The sequence below is a fragment of the Ambystoma mexicanum genome, chromosome 7p (genome assembly GCF_040938575.1).
Source record: "Ambystoma mexicanum isolate Mex_15411 chromosome 7p, UKY_AmexF1_1, whole genome shotgun sequence".
NCBI lineage: Eukaryota > Metazoa > Chordata > Amphibia > Caudata > Ambystomatidae > Ambystoma > Ambystoma mexicanum.
In genome coordinates, this window is record NC_090939.1 from 704,566,639 (window position 1) to 704,583,572 (window position 16,934).

The 16,934-nt window shown below is 46.6% G+C and overlaps 1 protein-coding gene across 1 annotated transcript in view; it reads right to left on the reverse strand.

Moving 5' to 3' along the window:
• ACE2 (angiotensin converting enzyme 2) overlaps window positions 1–16,934 on the reverse strand; it is a 475,687-nt gene that overhangs the window by 224,836 nt on the left and 233,917 nt on the right. Inside the window, exon 9 of the mRNA XM_069635599.1 lies at window positions 6,828–7,054. Within this exon, the coding sequence (XP_069491700.1) occupies window positions 6,828–7,054 (227 nt within the window). The remainder of the gene's footprint in view (window positions 1–6,827; window positions 7,055–16,934) is intronic.

Genomic DNA, 16,934 nt, shown 5'->3' on the forward strand with positions numbered 1-16,934 from the left:
CCACGGGTGTATATGAACACTTTCATATAACCCAAAGCAAGAAGTTTCAACGTTGCAGAATACAACGTTGAAGCTGCTTGCTTTTGTGCCGCCACCACACGTAAGTAATTGCAAGCCGATTTGTGGGCTTTAATCAATCTGCCAGCTATACCAGTTCGTATAGCCCGCAGATTGACCAATCAAGATTGTGAAACACCCGTTAGGGTGTTCTAATATCTCATATCTTATGTTTTCCCCCTGAATCTTAAAGACTTTCAGGTGGGCGTAATGTTTGAACCCTGTCTGGAAACTCAGACTTTGGGCGTGATACGAATTTTTGTAATACTGTTAGTTTTGTCTGACTGATGGAGCAATCCACCAATGAACATCGCATGTTGATACTCCATCGGGAGCGAGAGGATTGTTTTCAACTACTTACTGCACTGTGTTGTGTACATATACTTCTACACAGTGACGAATGAGTGTGTTGCATCAGAACTTGCCAACAGGGTCTCTGTGTCTGACATAGGGCATGTGTTTGGTGTGAGCCTGACAGATCCTCTATAGTTCCTTGACACTCCCCAGACAGTGCAATCTGATGGACCCAGTGTATCATAGCCTTTTGCATACACGCTCAACAGCGTGCAGACTATTTTATTAAGGCCCTCACAAGCCCTTATCCCCAATTGCACCTTTCTAGCTCCTAGTTTAACGAGCCCCTTACCTCACACTGCTGTCTTTTCCTGCCACTTACAGCAAGCTGCAGCCTCCTCCTTCCCAACCACCCGGAAGCACTATCTCCTTCTGACCTTGAACTACACATTCCCTAGCAGCTGCAGCTGCTGCTGACACATATAGACTTTCCCCTTCTGTAATTGCTTGGCAGGTGAAGAACGGTGGTCTGGAGGGTTGCCCAGAGCAATGCCAGTGGTTAAGATTCATTCTAAACCTTCCAGCCATCACCTCTTTGTTTTTTCTTTGTCACCCCGAGTGGGACGGGTATGCCCAGACGTGGGTCCTGTGCCTGCTGGGCCTAGAGACCCAAGCTACTCCTCACTGATGAGCCCCAACAAGGGCGAAACATGTTTGGGGATGCTTGTGATCTCGGTCAGAAGGGATGTGACCTAGCAGTTCGGGCTGGACTTCCTCTTTTGGGGTGGGGCCAAGCCTGATTTGCATATGGTCTTTCCCCTTCTGTAATGGCTTGGCAGGTGAAGAACAGTGGTCTGGAGGGTTGCCCAGAGCAATGCCAGTGGTTAAGATTCATTCTAAACCTTCCAGCCATCACCTGTTTGTTTTTGCTTTGTCACCCCGAGTGGGACGGGTATGCCCAGACATGGGTCCCGTGCCTGCTGAGCCTAGAGACCCAAGCTACTCCTCACTGATGAGCCCCAACAAGGGCGAAACATGTTTGGGGATGCTTGTGGTCTCGTGCAGAAGGGATGTGGCCTAGCAGTTCGGGCTGGACTGCCTCTTTTGGGGTGGGGCCAAGCCTGATTTGCATATGGTCTTTCTCCTTCTGGAATGGCTTGGCAGGTGAAGAGCAGTGGTCTGGAGGGTTGCCCAGAGCAATGCCAGTGGTTAAGATTCATTCTAAACCTTCCAGCCATCACCTCTTTGTTTTTGCTGACACATATAGACTGCCACGTGGCTGCCATTGCTCAGTGAACGCTCCCCCAGGAAGTAGGAAGTGTGTTTTCTTTGTCATATTCTGGGTGCTAGCATGTGTGCTGGTTGTGTGTGCATGTGTGACTGTTGTGTTGTTCCTTGCAAGAATGGGTGTGTTAGTGTACATGGGCAGGAGAGGATTCATGGCTGTGCTGATTTTCTTGTATGGGTCAAGATGTGTATTTTGTTGCTGATTTTCTTGTATGGGTGCCTCCCTGTGCATGGCCGAGTGCCTGCATTTGTGTTGGTTGTTTGTTTGTTTACATAGTACCTGCGTACGTGTGTGTTTCTACATAGGAGTGGTGATGGATGTGTTGGATGTACCGTACCCAATGATGTCAACATTCAGCTAATCATGAAAACACCTGGAATATTAGCATAGCACCAAGGCATGTCATATCAATCATCACCTACAGCAATGGTTGTTTATCACATGGCTGATCTGGTATGAGAGAATCTGGTAAAATTATGGCAGTAGCTGCACACTCATTAATGTATTTATTTATTTGCATTTGTATTGCACGTATGCAAAAGTCGTTTACCTCAGAGCGTGCAGAGACAATCAAATAGTCAAAAAGGAATTAAAGGAGGAATAGGCCACTATGCAGAGGGCAAGCGGTAAGTCTTCAGGTGTTTGTGAAACAAGCCATGATCTATTTCACTCGAAGATGGATGGGAACGCCATTCTACCTCCATTATGCAATCAGTAGGTACTGATTGCATTATGCACCTGTTATGTTAATACCTGACCGATAATGAGAGTACCTTGGCATACGCTTGCACTACCTGTCACATTGTGTGTAAATGGACACACGCTGCCAATGTCCTTCCTTTTCTGGAGTACCTGAGCATATGAAGACAATACCTGGGTATTTGATGGCAGTGCCTGCAAAGTGGATGACAGCATTTTATCTCTTAGCATGAAGCTTCAATGGTTAGTGTATTATAGGAGTATTAGTGCATAGTAAGGCAATACTTAATCTATAATAGGAGTATTTTGTTCAACATTAATAGCCAAATACAATGGCAAGAGTATGGTTTGCTAAGAACATGCAGGTGGGGACATGGACTCATGTCTTTGATGAAAGCTAATGAGATATGAAATAGGACCCACACGTTTCTGACCTTGTCGTTAAGAACTGGGGGTATTCCAAGTGACAATGGCCAACCACATGTTGTTCAACCATTATTTCTGTGTTTGAACAATTGAGACATAGTCACCTTAGCATCATGTGTTCCTGCACTTGGGAAACTCATCTTCCTTTGCTTAAAATGCCTTTCCTTATGGGGATCAAGAGCTGTGCAACATGGGCCTGCATTTGAAATGTCACCTCTCATTGATCAGTGAGGGTTCCGATGGGGTGCTGTACACATTCAGTAGCAGTGGGAGAGACGGCAGAGCTGTGTCGGACTCCACATGGTTTATGTTGAGCTCCTGAGAACACAGGACTGATTCTAATCTGGTGAAAATGATTCTGGAAGAAGGAGCTCATCCACGTGTGGGTCGGGCCCCCCAATTCACATATGGCCTTGGACATGATTCAGTGGGATAGGCTGGCTGTCATTGTCCCAGGTCACTGACAGGTGAACAGTACTAGGGCTGCCGAACTGGCCTCATCTACATATTTCCAGATCTCTTCTGCCATGTCTAGGAGCCAGGTTACAGTGACCGTGGACTATATGAAACCCAAATGACAGAGGCAAACAGAAGGAAGTGTGTAACGATGTTGGATTACCATCGTTTGTATCTGCTTGTTTATACGGGGTGACTACAACCTTTTTCAGGTCTGCTGGCATTAGGCCATAGTACAATGACAAGTTAATGGACTCTGTTAATGTCAGGGCCAGGGAGCAGATTTTTTTTTTTTAATTAATGTAGCCTTACATAGCAGTCTTTGGACAGCCAAAAGGTGCCTGTGGGTACTGATCTTCTTAGGCTGTGCAAAATATAGAAACGGATGCAGTATTATTTCAGAACAGCTCCGGGCAGGCTTTCAGGTGCTAGTCTTCAGCAGAGGCGTAGCCGGGAATGTCTAACAAGTGGGACCTGAAACTACCACTGCAGTGACATTAACATCTGTAAATGCCTGCTGAGCAGGCATTTACAGGTTTTGGGTTGGCTTTGCCCGTGCAGGCCCTACTCTGTCCACACCTCTGGTCTCCAGTTCTGAACTTTATGGTTTTCATGTAGTTGGTGGATGATAATAAATAACCCACAGGGGGAATGGATGATTGGGTTTTTCACATGATCTGGGTTCTGAAATGTCTTTATGAATCATAACCACAATTCTGCATTTTGTATTGTAAACTCTTTATCCCGATTGGTGAAAAATGCTGGGTGGATATTACAGTAGAGACACCTATGAGAAGGCACCTGCTTCAATTAACCCTGTAGCCCACCACGAGCCACCGCCCACCTATATAATGGCAGCACATGGTCACATGAGGATGCTCCTACAGTGGCCACTCCCCCTGTACTCCTCGTCGGTGTCCCTTCCCGGTGCGTCCCATCCTTCCATCTGCTACATGCTCTGCCCTTCCTGTTCAGACAGCAACGCTCTGGCATATGATGCCAATACCTATATGCCGTGGAAGTACCTGGGCATGCCATGGCAGTAACTTCATTGTAAAACATTTAGCATCCTATAATAGGAGCGCCATGGAATACAAGAGAACAACGGGGCACTCCGCAAGAGCAAATTAACATATTATGGCTATACCTGTCCGGGTTCCATGTAATAATGTCCCCGCAAAAATTTCTCCTGACGAAAAAGTCGCTGTTTTATTTTTTTACACGGGACATTCCCGCAACCTGTCTCCAGACATAATGTCACCATATATAATGTTGAAAATGGCTTTTTCTGGCGATATTATGTATAGGGACATTATGTATGGTGACATTATGTATGGGGACATTATGTATGGTGACATTATGTATGGTGACTTTGTATGGGGACATTATTACCTGATACCCCCGTCATGTAGTGGGAGTAATCGCCAATGTCACTCAAGTTCATATTATTCTATTGGGATTCAGTTACACATAGATTTGGATTGTCTGGGCATGAAACCTCATCTCAATCATTGAACGTACTCTCTCATATAAACCACTCCTTGTGCTATGGGTGCCCCCTCCCACTTGTCCTGCTCCCAGTGTCACTTCCCTTTGTACTCGCCCGTCTGTAGCATAAGGACTGCTCCATCTTGTGTTCCCTGTCCTTTCTCCAACCCCTTGCCTATTCCCCACTACCTGTTCATTCAGGAGACCTGCCTTGCATATTGGGTGAGTAACTCTCTGCATGGAGCAGCAGTGCAGAAGCTGTGGGTTGCACCCAGAGTATCACGCAGCTTTCACTGTACATGTACAGATACTAGTGCTGCAATGGAGGCAAAGACTTCCGGAGCACGCAGGCGCTGATGCCCGTGCAGCAAAGTGTGGCGAGGCTTTCAAAACAGTCTCATTAAGCGAGGTGAAACTGACGCATAGGTTCAATGAGCAGTACAATTCACAATGGAGTTACTGTTGAGTACTCTGCACATGAGAGTATGTCAGAAGCAGCGCTGGTCAATGGGCCGGCTCTTGCCGGGTGCGAGATGCGGCATCAGATGTCTGGCCGGATCTCGGACCCCGCCTGCCTCAGCCCTGACAAGGCTTCACCAAGCTGCTAGCTTCACCAAGGGAACTTGGGGCTTGGCGATCTAATCTGCTCTGTCCTCCTTTCCCCAACCGTCAAAAGCCTATTTGCTCAGCCTGTGTTCTATCTTCTGGCCTGAGAGGGACACCACAGGAATTAATGGGCCGTGACTATCACTGGGGTGGGGGCCATAACTGTTAAAAGCAGACTTTCTAGCTGCTGGGCATACTGTTGTCTGCCAAATGTGAATCTTACACTTTCATAGAAAACAAAGTCATTCCAAACTCAAAAATGCTGCTTAAGCTTGCATTCACTAGTTTTCTTTGAAATGTGTTTCTTTTTTTGTCAGGCTACTACACACATACCCTGCAATTTGTGTGCCCTTTCCTTTGTGTTTTATCACTGATTGTATTTATAAAGATGTTATATACTTGTCAGACTGATCAATCACAAATAAATGCTTCTGTTGTGCTGACAGCAGTTATTAGAAAGTTAAACTGTGGGTTCATTGGTTACAACTTTTGATTTTCACTACAGGGGCAGACATACCCCCACCTCTGCCCCGTATATAAGCAAGCCACCAGGCCAAACACATTTTATATTTTTATAGCACTTCTTTTTTTTAAAAGGAATTGCAAAAAGTCATACGATTAACAAGCATGTTTTAATATATGACATCTCAGCAACAGTCTGTCAACCTGCTGATCAACCCTAGTAACTTTCTAATGTAGAGCGTGTCTATGGATTTCTTAATGTACTAAAAATCACTCCATTACTTACAGTATTTTGGGTGCACCACTGCCATGGAAGTGATTTCAAGTGGAATTGATGTACAGTGTGGAGTTTGGAAAGAAGCAGCATGAAAGAAATTGCCCCATTTTAAAACTTTTATTTTGAACATTTTCTTTGAGTTTGGAGTTCAAATACCAACTCTGCCCCTTGGAACTCCGCCCCATTCTCCAAACTTCACGCCCACCCTCGCCCTTGTGGGCACCCCCCTTTCCATTTTTTCCATTTCCACCGTTGGTCGCCTTGGCAACTTCCTCAGCACTAGCAAATGTGCAATGGGAGCTGTGCCCAGTGCTTGCTGCTGTATACCACCCACGGTGCCAGTACTTATAATAGTGTGGTAATACCTGGGCATTTGATGGCACCTCCTGAGCATTGGGTACTGCAATCAAAATGTCAGTGCATCACCATATGAGGATATACTGTGTCCTGTGTCACCTGTATACGGGCTGAGGGCCCACCGTGATATATGAGGATGGTGCAGGATGATACGTGTGCACTCCGAACTCATGAGTCCACTCTCCGCCTTCTGTTCCTCAACCCTGTGTTCCCCTCGTTCTATTTCCTCATGTGCTTTCTCTGGGTCCCTCATGTTGCCAGGTCCCATGTTCTTTCCCAACATTCCTTCTGCTGTCCTGCGGCTCCCTATACTGCTTCCCTGCGCACCCCTTATGCTGGTCCCACACCTTATCCCCAGACGACTGTCACAATAGAAAACCCAAAGGTATTAGCCTGGAAAGGCCGCTTATAACTTACCATTACTCTCTACAAATGTAGGTGAAAGGAGACCAAGGGATTTCAGGTGCTTGGGCGTAGCAGCAGACAGGGACATGATTTCCCCCACGGCTTCATGAAATCCTTCATTGGCGCCACCGCGCAGTAAGAAACTCAAGTTAGCATAAGCCATGTCATACTCAATATGCCCCATCTCATGATGGACAGTCAGGAAGTCCTCCATGTTCACTTTCGTGCACATCTTGATTCTGTGTTGAAGAGAGTGGGGAAAGCAAGCGTCAGACATTTACTCATGATCTCTTTTGCAAGGATATATGAATGGTTGTTAGTTTAGGCTATTAAGTGGTGCTTGCACCACCTATAAGATAAAACTATTGCATTAGAGTACAGATAGGGAGAAATGGCATAAGACCCTCGGCATGTAGGCGTTGTTTGGTTACTTGCCCACCCATTGACTGTGCATGGGCAATGCTAATTAATCCCTGTGGCCATTCCCACCCAGTTCCTGGCTCTCCCCGCCCAAAACACCTCCTCATGGGATCTCTTTGATCTTTCTTTAACCAGCCTTACCATCAAACGTTGCACTAGAATTGCCTGCCAGTGTTTTTTCAAAGCAGTCTTCCAAGAGTTAATTACCTAATTGGAGATGTAAACGCGCTAAGAGTGTAATACAACTGCTTAACCAGGCCTGCCTTCAGCCACTCAATTTCTAAGTACTGTGTGTGCCTTTCTGAAGTCTTGTTGAAAACAGAAATCGGCAACGTTAACAGTTTTTGCTTGTGTATTAATGTTAGGCATTTGCCAGGCACTGTCATTAGATAACGAGGTGCTCGCACCATTTTGCACTTGCTACCATCAATGGCCATTTCGTCAGTGTCTGGCAAGTGCCTTTCCAATGCCTACACAAAAGACCAAACTGTTGGCATTGACAACGGTTGTTTTCCTCCTGGTATCATAACAGTTCGGTTAAGTACCACTTATCGAGTAAAATAAATCACATGTATTTATCTTTAACAACTTATTTCCTTTTTAAGTATGTTTTAACTCACATAAGAGACGTAAGTATTATCACATTCAATTGATTTTAGTTGAATGTTTAAATGATTTTTATTAAATGATTTTTATTGGTGGCTATGATCCCGCTCTCTAATTCCACTGTTTTCTCTAAACTATAGTAACAAATGTACATTTGCCTTTAACAATCTCGACGATCTCACACTATCAAATAAAACATTTTAAATTGCAAGCAGGCCATGTCCTTGGTCCACACAATACTTCATGAAGGCCTAAACAGTCCAAGGGAATTGAACAACATTCAGGAGGGACAGGCAAGGCCAAATGTACAAAGTGATATGATATGATATGATATGGTATTTGTGACGCGCCTATACACAAGTGTTTCAAGGCGCGAAAAAGTAGATCTTGAAACAGACTTTGGCAGTGAAAAGTAAGAATGGCCGCATGCCCAACATCCAGTGACAGCGAGTCTCACCCCTCCCCACCGACTCCACAGTTGAGAATGGCACCCCCCTCTCCCCCAATGCTGTGTCCAGTACCTTTGAAGGATGTGTAGCACACAGGTTGAAGTTCTCGGTCTGTAGACACCAGCCCCAGGAATTCCAGAAGAGATTTTAAGTAATTAGATCCTCTAAACTGCATAGCTTTAGGGATCATCATGGCCTACTTGAATTTCGCATACAACACAACAGGAAGAGATTTGAGATTGCACTCTAAGGGTGTTATGTGTTTGTTGTATGTGATTCGACTGAATAACATCTGGCTGACTCCTTCCCCCAGAATACCCCCCTCCACTGAATCCCACCCACTGAACCCCTCTCTCACATCTTATTACCGTGGACCCCTATGGCATGTTGTCCTACCTAATATGGGGTTTCATATTAGGTAGGACCTCGCCGACCCATTTTCCTCTAATGTGTATACTTAATGGGGGCCTCTGCCACCCATGCCCCCCTGAGACCCAGCCCCCATGATGCCCCTCTCACCCCACAACCTAGGCTCTGTAACCCCACTCAATGCCACCAAGCCTCCCATGCTTCCAATCCCCCCCCAATCTCCTTACCTGCTCATATTAAGTGCACCCCACTACACTTCCTGGATCCACACAGCAAACACTTGATCAAGAAAATGCACATCATTCATTCTCCATGTGTTTTCTCTACAGGCCAGTCAGTGGCTCATAGATTTGGCAACTACATTCGGCGAGGATGGACTCGACAAGACCATCTTCACCGAATGTGGAGACTACTATTTGTGTTCAGAAATAGAAACTTGCCTCAGCATTCCAGCACAAGTTGAAGCTTTCATGGAAGGTCTAAGGAGATCTTTGTCCACCAGGCATAACCCTAGTTAGACATATCCAGACAAAAGAATAGACTGAATGTGTAGGGTCTGGAGCCTCCTAAAATGGGGTAATCCTCTTTTACATCCTTAGATAAAATGTTAAACTCACTACATTATCTTCTTCTAAGGTTCAGGAGTTTGCTAACTATAATTCTAGAGTCTGGATTGGGAGTGAATTACTATTTTCAATCCTAATCCCTGTCAACTGTACTCAATGACGCCAGGTAAAATTGATTGGTGTATCCATGTTTTCGACACTGGAGAAAGCCATCAGGTGAAGATCAGAATTCACTAGATGTCTGTAGAGGAGCAGGTGGATGTGTTTACCCTAGCTCCCGCCCCCTTACCAGCACCATATCGGGACAGCAGGAGAAGAGCAGTAAATGGGAACTCCTGTATTGTTCCTATACTACATCGAGTGTATGAGAGGTGTTATGCACTCAGACAGCCATACAGAATGTGCTTTTGCACTGAAAGTGTGGAAGGATGCTGTATTGAAGGATGTCAGCACGCACCTATGAACATCTCCTCCCTCCACTCTCTGCCCTCTGCAACTCATCCAGAACAGAACTGCGAGACTTGTCCTTGGCCTCAAGCCCAGGGACCGTATCTCTCCAGGACTGAAATCTCTACACTGGCTCCCAGTGGCTGCGAGGATTAAGTTCAAAACCCTCTGCATTGTCCACAAGGCCTTCTGGGGGCTGGGGCCTAAATACCTTCAACTCTCCCTTCCTAAATATCTTCCTTCCCAAGCCCTTCGCTCATCCGTCTCCAACTCCCTCAGAGTCAGCCGCTTCTCAAAGCAATGAGTTGGGGGTAGATCTCTCTCCGCGGCAGGGGCCTCCCTCTGGAACAGCCTTCCTGCCTCCCTGAAACTTGAGGAGAACCATCTCCGGTTCCGGAAGCACCTCAAAACCTTCCTCTTTGCTTCTGCTTTCTCTCTCCCTCTCCCCTGCTAAATTCTTCACTGAAACTGCACTGAATCTGCAACTGGGCCACTCTCACTGACCTCGGTCCTGGGCCCAGCCACTCTCCACTTGCACTGCCTCCCTGGCAACCCCTGCACTGCGGGACTGTCTCTGTATCCCTACAGTCCCCCCTTCCCAGCACTTGCCTGCACTTACCTTGCACTTGCCACCAGCTGGCCCTATTTATTTATTTTATTCTACTTACCTTGTACTGCACTTCCCCCCTCCCCTTCACCTTGCACTTTTTCCCTTCCTCCTACCCCTGCACTTGCGCGATCTAAATGACACCTGGCCTAGTAGGATCGTTGTCTGTCTTCCCCTTGTTCCCCCCTCCCTGCCTCGTCGCGCCTTGAAACACTTGTGTATAGGCGCGTTACAAATGCCATATCATATCATATCATATCATATCATGGACCGTTAAAGTGAAACCTGACAAGGGCAGAGTGATGTAATAAAGAAGATATATTAACCTATACTGAAACAATATGAAAATACTTAAGAGTAACAATGTAAATGAAGCACCAAGAGAAACATTTACCTAATGCTAAAGTAAATGTGAAGTAACTTACTGATCAATAACTGTAAATACGCAGTAACGCAAGGTAGAAAGGAAACATATAGAGGCTTGTTATAGAGGAATATATAACATGGCAAGGACAGCCATGATAGGAAAATGGACACTGGCTCACGTCGAATTCAACTAAGCTACCTCAGAGACAGACCAAGATGGCAGAATCAGTTGAGGCGGGAAAGCTCTGTGTGCAGAGCAACAGAAAGGCTATGTTGGATCAGGATCAAGGATGATATTTTAAGGACTAATTGCAAGGCACAAGGGGAGTTAACGAGGATAAGCAATGAATGAAGAAGACATTCCTCTTAGATTAAAGAAGAAAACATCTGCAATGGCCAAAGTATTGGACCACTAAAAGTGTGTGAAGTCTATGCAAGGTAGAGTGAGCAGGTCTCTGGAGGCCAAGCAGAGCAACATCACCCTGCATAAATAAATCAAATAGCAGTAAACAAGAGGCTGAAATGGACACATTTGTGGTCTCTTCACATGTGGCTCAGAAGTTGAAGACAGTGGCTGTTCATTAGAGCCTCAGACGAAGATAGTGTTGTGCTCACACTCCCTTGAATGTTCCAGAATAGTGAGCAGGCTACAAGGTCAACTACAGATCGAAGACTTTGGCCGATGGCCGACCAATGAGAGATGATGGACTAATTGGGAAAATGGGGAATAGTCTGAGGCGATCAAACACCTAAGTTTCATTTCACACACATGGTGCTAAAGAGCCGAAAGTCCAAGGTTGGAATAGCATGCCAACCAATCAGTCGGTTTGACGGACAACCAAACATACAATGTTGCAAAGGCCAATCCACTGCTATTTTGTCTGCTATAATCAGTACTATACGTATTTAGAGGTAGTTCAAGGCGTGTCCTACAGATAAGGGGCAGCCAATGAAGTACTAACCCATATATATTCTATATGTAGATATGTTCCCTTAACCAATCCCTACTCTCAATAGGTTTTATGATCTGCGGCTTAGAGTGACATCATAGATGACACATATTGGGGTATAAGACCTCTATGTAATGAAGGTTGTATGTGAGTGTGCATGCATCAGCCTGACGCCTGTCAGGTCTCCCTGCTTTATTAAATGAGAATAAAGTAGGGTTTTGCCATATTCCTTGAGTCTGTCCGATTATTTGGCCTGTGATCATTATTTGCAATTCCATCTAGCACAAAAGATGCTTCGAGGTGCTACAGCACATGTCCGATAAGGTAATGGACACCATCAAGGAGGATGCCTTCAACATGATGGACTTCGGGGTGATTGGGCCTTCCCACAGCCCCTGGGCTAGTCCAGTGGTAGCTGTTCCCTAAAATGTCCAGTAGTGGGAGAACCAAAGTCCGCTTTTGTGTGGACTACTGGGGGCTCAATTCTGCCACCAAGACACATTCACACACCATTCAGCGGGCTGATGTGCTCATTAATAGATTAGGTGCTGGCAAGTTTATGAGTACCTTCGACCTCACGTGGGGTACTGGCAGGTCGGCCTAACTGACAAAGCGAAGGAGAGGTAAGCATTGTCGCGCCTAAAACATTTGTGTACAGGCGCGTTATAAATGACTTATCATGTCATATCAAATCATATCATTCCCCACACCAGAAGAGTACTACCAGTTTATTGTGATACCCTTTGGATTAAAGAATGCCCCTGTCACCTTGAAGAGAATGGTGAATCTTGTCCTATTTTAGTTAGAGGACTTCTGCATTGCCTATTTTTATGATGTTTTTGTCTTCAGCCATACCTGGGTAAACCATCTATCCCACCTGAACCAGGTGTTTCAAGCCATTCAGAAGGCTTACTTCAGTATCAAGGCATCCAATTGCTTTATAATGCATGGTAGTGTTACTTACCTGGGACACCTAGTGGGTGATGGAAAGAAACAGCCTTGTCAGGCCAAAGTCCAAGCAGTGGTGGATTGGGACATCCCTCACTGCCCAGAAACAAGTGTGGGCCTTTTTGGGCCTCAGCTGTTACAACCAGCCTTTCATTAAGGGGAATGGGACACTTTCTCTTCCCCACAACAATGTGACATCTAACAAGACAACAACAAAGAAGGTCTCTTGGACCTCTGCCTGTCAAACCACATTCCAGGGCTTGAAAGATGGTTTGTGCAAGGGCCAAGTTCTGAAGATCCCGGATTTCAGGGAAGAGTTGATCATGCAGACATGATTATGAGTTTGGAATTGGTACTGAGTTAGCACAGCCGAACTCTGAAGGGCTAGGGTAACCTTGTGTGTATCTTAGTAGGCACTTGACCAAGCAAGAGTGCAACTGGAACACAATTGAAAAGTAGGTGTTTACGGTCGTGTGGCTGGTTTGTAAGCTGAAACCCTACATATTTGGGTCTCATTTTACCATCCAAACAGCTCGAAGACCTCTGAGGTGGTTTACGCTATGCAGGGTGAGAAACCCAAATTGTTGCGTTTGGACATATCCCTAGAGGGATTGGCCATCCAACACAAACCTCGGTTACAGCACTCTAAAACAGATGGCCTCAGTAGATACTTTCACCCTGAGGGTGAGCCAGACTCTTTGGGCCTCATTGCCGAGTTTGGCAGTAATTCGGCTGAATCACCACCAAAATCGCTTACCGTTATCACCACTTAGCCCCGTGGGGTTACCACAGAATTAAAAGTGGTGGTAGGGCAATGTAAATCCCTATGTTTGGAGTCCACTGGGCTCCATGAAGATTTTGGCACAATTACCACAAACTGTACCAGTGCAGTAATTCCACCCATTTCTTGTGGAAAAGTGGAGGAATTTCCTCCAGCATGATGCTCGAAGTAAATCCTCCTCTTTTCCTACAAACTCGGAATTCGGTTGTGTGGTAAAAATGGCTGTAATTCTGATACCACCCAAAAAAGTGGCGATAATGGAATTACCACCACTTTTTTGCCACATCACCAAACTCGCAATAAGGCCCCTAGGAGGATGAATCTCAACCTTTTTGGCTGGAGGATTGTGAGAAATTGCCATCTGGCAGGGTGCAGAAGCCCTGCTTTTTAGTTGTTTATCAATTAATGAAAGAAGATCAAGTTACTTACCATATCTGGTAACGTTCTTCGATGGGATGTTCCTCCGACGTATTCCACATCTGACAGGTAATGACCACAGCTGTGCTGCTTTTGAATTTTTTTTCGGCAGAGGGCGTCCTGCGTCGATGACGTCAGTCCATTGTCCCTCGAGGGCCTCCGTCGATGGTCGACGTCACCGGATGTTATATATAGCACTCACGGCGCCCATAGCCTCAGTTGTAGTTTTTTCCCAGAACGTGTGGCACCAATCTCCTGCCAGTATGACTGCAGAAAACCTTGCGGAAACATAAGCTGCAATCGAATAAGAAATTCAGTAGAGGGGCAGGCTGGGAGGATTTGGTGTGGAATACGTCGGAGGAACATCCCATCGAAAGAACGTTACCACATATGGTAAGTAACTTGTTCTTCGAGGGGATTGTGCCCTCCGACATATTCCACATCTATGACAGACTCCCAAAGCAATACCAACCTATGGAGATGGGAAAAGAATTTACAATTTCAGAATTTTAGAATGCCCAATCAAATGGCTGAATAGAGGACTGCCTTACCAAAGGCGAAATCCTGCCCATGGATGGAGTCCAAGGAATAGTGTCTCACAAAAGTATGGACAGAGGCCCATGTGGCTGCTTTGCAAATATTGCAAATAGGAACACCTCTGTAGAGCAGTGGAGGCAGCCACACCCCTAATAGAGTGAGCCCGTAAACCAACTGGAGGGTCCTTTCTGACCAAACGGTAACACCCAGAGATCGTCAAAATGATCCATCTGGACAAGGTTTGTTTGGAAACAGCCTGACCCAAGCGCATTCCAGCATAACCAACAAAGAGCTGATCATCCACTCTGACCCGGGACATCCGTGAAAGATGGAAACTCAAAGCTCTCCTAGGATCCAACCTATGGAGCCTCTCCTCTTCCTTACCAGGATGTGGAGGAGGATAAAACCTGGAAGAATCACCTTCTGGCTCAAATGGAATTCCTACACAACCTTCAGAAGAAAAGAAGGCCCTACCCGTAGGACAACCCTGTCCTTATGGAAAACAGTAAAGGTGGCTTGGCGGAAGTAACCGCAACTAAAAATACAGTTTTAAAGGACAACAGTCGCAACGGACAAGAATGTAAGGAGCTCCCATTAGGTACTTTAAAACCAAATTCAAATCTCATCCCGGCACCTGGAAAGGCGACAGTGGAAGCACACTAGTTAGCCCTTTTAGAAACTGAGAAATCAAAGGAATCTTAAAATAAGAACATTCCTCAGACGAGCACTTAAATGTGGACAGCGCTGCCAGGTAACCCTTAATGGTACCTACTTGCAGGGCCTTGTGGGCTAATGAAAGCAAAAAAGACAAAACCAAAGGAATGGAACATTGAAAAGGATCCACATTCTGTACCCTGCACCAGTCACAGAACTTTCTCCAACGGCAACGGCAACGGTACAGGGATTTTGTTTCGGGCCTTCTGGACGAAAACAACACCTCCATCACGTCTTCGGGGAGGTCCCAATCCTTATACCTCAACCTTTCAGATACCATGCATGAAGCCTGAGAGACTTGACCTCTGGATGGAGAACCCGACCCCCCTCCCGTGAGAGCAGATCATCTCGGTAGGGAAGACGGCGTGGAGGGCAGATGGAAATGTCTAGAAGGTCCGGGTACCACGCTCTGCTGGCCCATGCCGGAGCAATGAGCATCATTCGGGAACCGAACCTCTGTAACCTCCGCAACACTTGCGGAATGGTGGGGACTGGAGGAAACACGTGCAGCAGTGGGAAGGACCACTCCACTGCGAATGCGTCCCCTAAGGCTCCTCTTGGGGGAAATTCCTGCAAGCAGAATCTCTCGCACTTGCGGTTGACACTGGAGGCGAAGAGATCCACTTGTGGGGTTCCCCAAAGGGTGAAGATCTCCAAAAGAACTTCCTGAGCCTCGTGAGAGACCGTGCTCTGCCTGCTGAGAGCGTCCGCTTCCATGTTTTCATCTCCAGCCAGATGAACTGCCGAGATCGAAATGTCCTGCTGGATGGCCCAGAACCAGAGCTGCATTGCCTCCCTGCACAATGGGAGTGACCCTGCCCCCCTTTTTTGTTGAGGTAGTGCATGGCCACTGTATTGTCCGTCATAATCAGGATATTCTTCCCCCGCACAGATGGCAGAAAAGCCTTCAGGGCTAGCCTGACAGCCCTCAGTTCTAACAGATTGATGTGGAGTCTGGACTCCGACGGAGACCAATGTCCGCTGGCTGTCAACTCATTGGCATGAGCTCCCCAACCTGTGAGGGATGAGTCCGTCACGATCGTCACCTCCGAACATGGTTGCCAAAATGGCGCTCCCTTCATCAGATTGCCTTCAACGGCTCACCAAAGAAGATTCTGGGTGACCGAGGTCGGAATCTGAACGGGATCCGACATCCTGCCGGAGAACTGCGACCACTGCATCTTGAGAGCCCACTGCAGAGTTCTCATCCGCAGCCTGGCCTCTGGCACCAGGAAAATGCAGGATGCCATGAGTCAAGAACTCGAACACCGGGAGACTCTGGGCATGTTGAAACTTGTCCACCATCTGCAGAATGTGATGAGTCCTCACCTGGGTAGACGAACACTGCCCCAGGGATGTGTCGAGCACTGCTCCGATGTATTGGAGCTGCTGGGTAGGTGTCAAATGTGACTTATTTAAATTGAGGGATAAGCCCAGCTTGTGAAGGGAGTGGCAGGTGACAGACAGATGATCCAGGGCTTCCTCGGGAGAGCGCGCCCTGATCAACCAATCGTCCAAGTAGGGGTAGACGTGAATCCCCCCTTTCCTGAGATACGCTGCCACCACCACCATCAGCTTGGTGAAAACCCTCGGGGCGGAGGTCAATCCGAACGGCAGGACCCGAAACTGAAAATGCGAGTTGCGAACCGTGAACCTCAGGTACTTCCTGTGCTTGGGATGAATCGGCACATGAAAGTAAGCATCTTTGAGGTTTAGAGACACAAACCAATCCTGAAGTTGAAGGGCCTGGAGGACTTGAGAAAGAGTTACCATCTTGAACTTGTCCTTCCTGAGGAGCTTGTTCAACCAACGCAAGTCCATGATGGGTCTCAATCCCCCGTCTTTTTTTGGGATAAAAAAATAAGGGGAATACCATCCCTTGTTCCTCTCTGCTACAGGCACCAGTTCTATGGTGCCTTTCTCCAGCAGGGATAGGATTTCC